Consider the following 9,298-nt stretch of genomic DNA (forward strand, 5'->3'; position numbering starts at 1 on the left):
AACACCATATTTTTTACTATATAAAAATTTATTCTAGTCAAAGTAATAGTATAATAACATATATTTTCATATCAATCAATTATAAAAAAATAATTTAAACATGCATTAATCAATAGGACAACGACATTTCTTGGAAGGAAAGAGAATTTATTCAACCTCTTCCTTTCTCAAACGTCACATTAGTTAATTAAGCAAAATAATTTTTAGCTTAAACAACAACATTCCTAAATAACTCAAGTGCAAGTGATATTAATCTGGATGATAAAAAATTGACATTGAAGAGATAATTGTTCTCAAATAATTTTCTTTGTTTAAATGTTCAAATTGTTTGAGCATTTGAACTACCAAACTTTTATAAAAGAGATAATTATCAATTTCTCTTACTCAAACTACCAATTAAATACTTAAACATTGAACACCATCGTTTCAACAACTAATTAAATGCTTTAGTGAAGAGTCTATACATGCCACTTCTTGAACATTACTCCAACAACCAAGTCATAGCTTAAACAAAATGAGAATTACTTAACTTAAGTCAATTGATCCAAAAACTTAATCATGTAAATTAAAACCAAAATCACATCAATTTTATTTATAAACAAATTTGTTTTGGTCCAATTTGTTTAAATTGTTTAATTCTACTCAAAAGTAACATCCAACCATAGAATTCAACATATTTACTAATTTCACAACAATAGGTAAACTTAAATCAAAACAAACAATATCATTTAGTTCAACAACAATTTTTTTTTATCCTCCATAGTGAACCTATATATGGTTCAATCTAGAGTTTAACAAAATTCCTCAGCTATTAATAAATCCAAAATTACATCTTAAATTAACTTCCCTCACCTTGAAATTACTTGTTTTCAAGTAATTATTATTATAAGGAAAGAAGAGAAAGGGATGATTTAACTTGACCACATATAAAGTCTCTTTTAAAAACTGAACATAAATTCTCTTTTAAAAAACTGAAACTATTATTACACAATTAGATTATGATAGATTCAACCTTTTACATAAAATCAAACATGTAAAAGCAAACCTTATCCATACAGGAAAAAAACTGAGAACTTGAGAAATGAGGGGAAAAAAACTTATTCAAATAAAAAAAATAAAATTGATTGTGTAAGGTTACCTTAAACTTTGTTCTCTCCTAAATGATAGTTTATGAAAAGAGAAATTGAAGAACAACTATATCATAAACTTAGGGAGAAGACTGAAAAAATTTAAGTTAAGAAAAATCTTGTTAAGAAATGAAGAATGATTTATTTTATATTATAGCTTAAAATAATTAGAATATTAGTTCTTCACTTATTTTTAAACCATTTCATCTATAATTATAAAAGTAAATCCTTACCATAAAACCAATATAATTTTTTGAATATAAATATTTAAATTTTATAAAAAAGTTCATCAGCTAATAAACAACTAGGAATATTTTTAAATATATATATATATATATATATATATATATTAATTTTTGTTGTATATTTAAACTTGTTTTTTATCGGCAAAAAAAAACAAACTTTTTTTTTGTTAGAACACGAGTAACAAACTTTTCTTATAATTTTTTTTATCGGCAAAAAAAAATATGGATCACTTAAGGGGTGATCCAAGCCTTATACAAAATAGAAAAAAATTAAAATCACCCCTAATTGACTCAAGCATCCAGTAAAAACAATTTGTTGTACTCCAAGAGTAATATACCAACAAAACCAAATAAACTCACACATGACAAAAGTCAAAGGGCATAAACATAACTCACTTAAAAAACAATCACCATAAAACAAAGCTTTTTAAAGACCTTTTACAAATAACTCCACACAATGTTCACCACAAACGCACACATAATTCAATCCTCTTGACTCCCGCTAGCAAAAGATCACTCCTCCTCCTTAGATCCATTGTAAAAGACGTCTCCACAAGCTTACAAACACACAACTTCATCTTCCTTCAAGCAAGAAGTTAGTTATTCAAAACCCTAAAGGATAACCACAAACACACACAAACTATATTTTAACAGTTTTTATTTTGGAAAAAAAATACTAACAATATAAAATAGGTTTATTTTTTATCGTTCAATAATAAATTATCATATTATATATATTATTACTTTAATCATATTTTTCTTAAAAGTTATATAAGCAATTATTTGTGATCATAAGTATTTGTAACTGTTTGTACTATCAAGTATAAGTAACTATAAAATTATTGTATTTTATATATATTATTTTCAAAATCAAGAGTTTTCAGAAAAATTCATACACTACTAAATTTTTTGAGTTGAACCTAAACAAAATAATATATTATTTTATATTAAAATTATCTAAGAATAGTAAGATAAGTGAGAGTGACACAATATACAAAAGATTTATAGAAGGATGATAGTTTTTACTTTTCTAAATCAGAAAATTTATCTCTACATCCTTTGTTATCACTACGTCTTGTTAAATCTTTCCATGTACAATTGTCCCCTACAATTCCCCTCTAATTAAACAAACAAATAATGGATTTATTGTTTTTTTTCCATTTGTTGGCGCTGTGTCCTTTTATTAAGTTTTTTTTTTCTGTATAGCTATCCCCTCTCTACTCGACATACAGTATATTCGATTACAAAATAAGTTGTATATATAGGACTTTTTTTTTTCTCTGATAAAAGAATAGAATGAATTTCCTAATTCTTTCTTCCTGCAAACCCTATAAATTATATTTTTTTTATTAGGATTATTAAGAATAATAATTATCAAATTATACGCAATTATTATATGTAATTATTGTACGTTATTGTACGATATTTTACACAATTATGCGTAATTAATATTAATTTAATAATAATAGATTCTCATAATTAATGGATACATAATTAGTTGTAAGTTGGAGAGAGAAAGAAAGTCTGCATACGCTTGTATATATTTTCTATACATGGGTGATGTAAATACACACAAGAAAATACAAAATCTGACAGTCTCTCAATTAAATAAGAGATCATTATCATGTCTGACAAAGAAGACACTAGTAACGAGTACGATTGAAAGGCTTCCGAACAAATTCAGCAATTGGCAAAAGTTGTTTACTCGCTCAACAATAATGGTAAAAGTGACATGTTTATAAATGTTGCAGGTCTGTTTGTCCATAACTCGTCTATTAATTTTGCCTTTACGAAACCATGAATTTTGGATAGTGGAACAACCAATCACATGGCATATGATTCACAATTTTCCACACACAGTTCATCATCATTTATTCCAAATGTTAATTTGTCCACAGACACAATTAAATTCAATAACAATATCACTCTCAAATATATGTTCTTTGTGTTCCTTCTTTTAATTTAATTTAAATATCATGTTCGTTAGTAAGATGAACAGTTCACTAAATTGTTGTCTCATTTTTTTTCCACATGGTTGTGTTTTGGTTTTGCAGGACTTGGTTACGAAGAGGATGATTGGCTCGGGTAAACAACATGCAGGCTTATACTACATGTCCTTTCTTCCAAACTAAGCCCACGCATCTCCAATTTTGACTGACCCTGATTTATGGCACAAAGGCCTCGGAAATCCTTCTTCGGCCCGTCTACAACTTGCATCTTCATTACTACCTATTAGTCAAAATCTCATCCCTATTCATAATAATTGTATTATTTGTCCCCAAGTTAAACATGTACAAGGCTACCCTTTCCTTTAAGCACAGTAAAATCTCATTCTCCATTTAATTTATTGCATTGTGACATTTGGGTCCTCATAAAACCCCAACTCATCTTGTAAAACGTTTTCTCACTATAGTTGATGTTTATATTAGATGTACTTGGTTATTTCTTATGAATCACATGTCTAAAACCCAAGTAATTATATTCGCGTTGAAAACTGATTGAAATTTATTTCAATGCATAATTTTTTCCTCAAAAAATGTATTGAATGTCAACACACTGCATCTACCCTCCTCAACAAAATGGAGTAGTAGAACGCAAATATAAACACATTTTAAACACACCACAAGCCCTCCTATTTCAGTGTTTGTAAGTGGATGTTTATGGTCACCCACTCTTCATGAAAAAAAATCATTTTTTTAAATATGGGTCATATATTACGTACTAAAACTGGTTACCCAGCCACAAGTTCCTCCACATGTATTGGCACACGCAAAACTTGTTACCCATGTGCCTATAATTGGTTACGTTTATGGTCACCCACTCTTTATGAACAAAATTCATTTTTTTTAATATGAGCCATATATTACACCGGTTAGATGACTTAGTCAGTGTAATATGGGTCATACTCATGGCAGAACTGACTCCCACCCTACCAGAACTGGTTACCCAGCCACAGGTTCCTCCACATGTACTGACACACGCAAAACTAATTATCCGCGTGCCTACAAGTGATCACTTTTGTGCCTGTGACGTTTATGGCTACTCACTCTTCATGAAAAAAAAAATTTGAATATGGGTCATATATTACACCGGTTAGATGGTTTAACCGGTATAATATGGACCATTCTGAGTAAAAAAAAAAATATATTACACTAATTATTATTAAGAACCGGTATAATATTTTATTTTTTACCTATTTTAAAGTTCGCACGTCACTATTCATTCTTACCTTATTTTAAATTTGTCACGTCACCAAACACAACAATATTAGTGTCCGAGTGTGTTAATATAATCTATTTTATGTTTTTGAATAATATTTAGTTATTCTTTTTATGAAGGTACATAGGTAGCAAAATAATATTAAATGGATATTGTATGTGTTGATAAAGATTGGTCTGGTTGTTGATAAACGAGGGACCACTAATAATTCAATAATTTACAGCATGCAAAATGTGCGACTTTGAAACAGTGTGCTGTTATGAATTTATATGTATCTATAAATTGTCCATCCCATCGATGACCCTGCAATACCTCAAACCTTCCCACGTCCTCTTATAACACCAAGGAGTGCCTCTCTAATTTTCCATTTCTTCTCTCCGCACCACATAACAAAAATTTCTTTCCACTTTCCACATTCTACGAATCAACCAACTAACATGTCTTCCTTTGTTCTTGGGACGACTTTCCTTCCTCTCTTACATTCTCATGATAAGCACTGCAGCTCCCCAAGTATTTCAACCATCACCACCAAAATCTCAGTCACCATTCCACAAAGGGTATGGTTAATGATTCTAGCACCATTAAAATTCAAAAGCTAAATTACTAGTGGAGACCAGGGTGGTAGCAGTAATTGGTATTTCATTCTCATTTTCAGATTAACCAAGTGATAGCTGCTGGAGGAGACAATGTTTGTGAGGAGGTGGACAACACAGTGCTGAAGAAAAGCTACGAACCAAATCAACTGTTGCGGAGATCTCTTAATTTCTCAGAAGAGAAGCCATCCACGCCAATACTGGACACCGTTAATTATCCAATCCACATGAAAAATCTATCCATTCAGGTAGCTAGAGAAGTATAATTCACTTGGAGTTGGACTTAATTAACTTCCTCCTTCTGCTTCGTCCTATCTCTACTCTCTTGCTGATTTTCTTTTCCAGTTTTTATGAGAGGAGTATTATTAACATGCGTAGTTTAATATCGTTTTTATTTCTCTTGATATTTGTAATTGAGTACAATAATTGTAGCATTATATTATAATCAGGAACTAGAGGAGCTAGCTGATGAACTCCGGGAAGAGATTGTTTACTCAGTGTCAAAGACTGGCGGGCATTTAAGTTCAAGCTTAGGTGTGGCAGAGTTAACTGTGGCACTCCATCATGTATTCAACACTCCCCAAGACAAGATCATTTGGGACGTTGGTCATCAGGTAGGTACCCAAAAGTAGTAAATATATAAATATTGGAGGACTATGAACTAAGTGGTATTTATCATATATCATATAGTTTTGATGTTTCTAACCAGTGACCAATGTGGTGGATTGGCAGACCTATGCTCATAAGATTTTAACGGGAAGAAGATCCAAAATGCAAACAATTAGACAAACCGGTGGACTTGCAGGATTTCCCAAGAGGGATGAGAGTGTCCATGATGCTTTTGGTGTTGGTCATAGTTCTACTAGCATTTCAGCTGGCTTAGGTAACAAACAATATATAATTAATTCTTGTCTTCAATTATAGTTCATTACGAAGACACTGAGTTGATGCATCTATAAGTTTAGACATGTGTTAAAAAATGTACAATTTATTTAAACATGAATAATTATAAACGACATCTGCGAAAGCGATGTTACGCAAGAATTAATTATTGCTTGTATGAGTGAGACATCCATGAACTTGATGTGTATTTGTCTTTATTATAGTACGCCATATTTATTTGTGGCCATTAAAACTGATGAACTTTTCATTTTTTAATGATCAATTATCACTTGAGTTTCAGGGATGGCAGTGGCTAGAGATTTGATTGGAAGCGATAACCACGTGATTTCAGTGATTGGTGATGGAGCCATGACAGGTGGACAAGCTTACGAGGCGATGAACAACGCTGGTTTTCTTGATACCAATCTTATTATAATCTTAAATGAAAACGAACAGGTTTCCCTTCCCACTGCCACCGTTGATGGCTCAGCTCCACCAGTTGGAGCTCTTAGTAGAGCCCTCGCGAGGCTACATACCAGTTCTAAGTTCCATCAACAACCTGAACTCGCAAAGGTATTGAACTATGAAGCTTGTTTTAGACACGGACGATATTTATTAAAGAAAAAGCTAAATATATAATAATTATATTGAAGAAGAAAAATGTATGCAAGCATAAAACATGACGTAGATAGTTCTACTTGTACTGGAACTAATATTTGGTGAGAAATGAACAGAGCACGGAGCAAATTGAAAGCCAAGCACATCAATTTGCATCTCAATTGGATTCCTACAGTAGAGGGATGGTAGGTGGTGCTGGTGCTTGTTTATTTGAACAGCTTGGGCTCTTCTACATTGGCCCAGTAGATGGTCATGACATGGAAGACCTTGTACACATACTGAATAGTGTCAAGGGCATGCCAACACTTGGACCTGTTCTCATTCATGTAATCACTAAGAAAGGAAAAGGTTATCATCCAGCTGAAGTTGCTCCTGACAAGATGCACGGTAAGTGACTACATATATATATCACTGCGTCCTCCATAAGATTTACATAGTGCAATCGGCGTAATGTGTTCTATTGTTTATCTGTGTAGGTGTTGTCAAATTTGATCCCAAGTCAGGGAAGCAGTTCAAATCCAAAACAAGTACGCGGTCTTACACACAGTATTTTGCCGAGTCTTTAATAGCAGAAGCTGAAGTTGATGAGAAGATTGTTGCCATCCATGCTGCAATGGGAGGGGGTACCGGGCTTAACCTGTTTCAGAAGCGCTTCCCAGAAAGATGTTTTGATGTTGGGATAGCAGAACAACATGCTGTAACCTTTGCTGCGGGCCTAGCTGCTGAGGGCTTTAAACCCTTTTGCACAATTTACTCTTCCTTTCTACAAAGAGGTTATGATCAGGTCAGGAGTCATGAAACTTTCGAGAACTGATCCAAACAATCTTTTTTTTCTTTCTTTAAGTTGTTTGCATGCTCGAAATTATTAGTGGAATCTACCCTTTTGACACTTTGGCCTTGTTGTGTTTAATGTGGTCCATGCAGGTAGCACATGATGTGGACCTTCAAAAGCTTCCTGTTAGATTTGCGTTGGACAGAGCTGGGTTAGTCGGTGCTGATGGTCCAACTCATTGTGGAGCATTTGACACAACATTCATGGCTTGTTTGCCAAACATGGTGGTCATGGCTCCGTCAGATGAGACTGAACTGATGCACATGATAGCCACTGCTGCGGCCATAGATGATAGGCCCAGTTGCTTCAGGTACCCAAGAGGGAATGGTATAGGTTCCATTCTTCCACCCAACAATAAGGGCACACCACTAGAGGTGCTTATTTCAACTAGTCCTTTTAAATCTCCCAAATTTTCTTGTATTTCCCCCCTATATTGCTTGTTTTTTTTCTAATTGACAAATGAAATGTAGGTGGGTAAAGGAAGGGTGTTAAAGGAGGGAAGTAGGGTGGCTCTTGTTGGTTATGGGACAATGGTCCAGAGTAGCATGGAAGCTGCTAAGGTTCTTGAAGATCATGGCATCTCAACAACTGTGGTTGATGCACGATTTTGCAAGCCTCTAGATGGAGATTTGATGAGGCAACTCGCTAGAGAGCATGAGATTCTTATCACAGTGGAAGAGGGATCTGTTGGAGGATTTGGTTCTCATGTTTCTCATTTTCTGGGATTAAATGGTCTTCTTGATGGTAATCTTAAGGTGAGACCTTTTTGTGGTACACTTCTTTGTGTGTATATGGATTGTGTATGGTGTATTAATTAACCAGTGGTTTTCTCATATGGAACAGTGGCGAGCCATGACATTGCCTGACATGTATATAAACCATGGATCTCAGAAAGATCAAATTGCAATGGCAGGGCTGAGTTCAAACCACATTGCAGCTACAGCTTTGTCATTAACGAATGTGAATTGGGATAGACGTTTGCTTCTCAACCTACAGATTTGAATCTTAACACAAGTTGTGGGCTGAGTCCCCTAAATACATGTACATTAGTAGCAATCATATCATAAATAGTATAATAATAAAGTAATAATTACAATGCTTTGTGTAAACAACGAACTTCTTTCTCCTTTATCATTTAACTCCCAGGTCATAAAGGATATATTTTGTATAATATTTGTGATAGAGTTTGATTTAATCTTTCTTTCCAACATAATGTCAATTTTATCTTTATGTTCAAAATAAACACATGTTCTAATTCTTCAAGAGTCATATCTCTTTACTCCACTTCATTTAAACGTTTCCTCAAAACTTGTCTTAATTATCATTTTAAGTATTGTGGCTTCTCTTGTCCTTTGTTGCTTGTTTATATTTTTTTTTTCATATCTTTTAAGCCAAAACTTTGTGTAGTAAAATACTTGGTACTTTATTATATAATTCTACGAGAACTTTATACAAGAAAAACACAAATGTTTTAAGTTAGTGTTTTATTTAAAGATAATATTAATAAATTATCTTATTAGAAAAATCATGCTTATAAAATATAAAATTTTGAATCTAAAAAAATATTAAATAAGACTTGTCTTTTAAAAGAACCATGCTTGTATTTGATAATAGTGGTTATCAAGCATGCTTATAGTTGATGTTGGTTTATGTATAATTGACATTTCATTAAAGAATGATTAAGATGATAATGAAATCTAGTCTTACACTGATAGAGTTCGTGGGGGAGACCTTAAGATGATTTTACATTCATGAATGAAGTTTTACCGTTGAAATCGGTCA

General features: G+C 32.7%; 1 protein-coding gene across 1 annotated transcript; it reads left to right on the forward strand.

The window, feature by feature from the left end:
- Nucleotides 1–4,893: 4,893 nt before the first annotated feature.
- On the forward strand, nt 4,894–8,779 carry LOC137807368 (probable 1-deoxy-D-xylulose-5-phosphate synthase 2, chloroplastic). Its single transcript, XM_068607982.1, has 10 exons — nt 4,894–5,148; nt 5,247–5,432; nt 5,634–5,798; nt 5,917–6,067; nt 6,368–6,639; nt 6,801–7,071; nt 7,161–7,468; nt 7,609–7,890; nt 7,987–8,271; nt 8,360–8,779. The coding sequence occupies exons 1-10, from the start codon at nt 5,029–5,031 to the stop codon at nt 8,516–8,518; spliced, it is 2,199 nt and encodes a 732-aa protein (XP_068464083.1). The 5' UTR covers nt 4,894–5,028; the 3' UTR covers nt 8,519–8,779.
- Nucleotides 8,780–9,298: the final 519 nt, after the last annotated feature.

Source organism: Phaseolus vulgaris, chromosome 3 (genome assembly GCF_000499845.2).
Source record: "Phaseolus vulgaris cultivar G19833 chromosome 3, P. vulgaris v2.0, whole genome shotgun sequence".
Classification (NCBI taxonomy): Eukaryota; Viridiplantae; Streptophyta; class Magnoliopsida; order Fabales; family Fabaceae; genus Phaseolus; species Phaseolus vulgaris.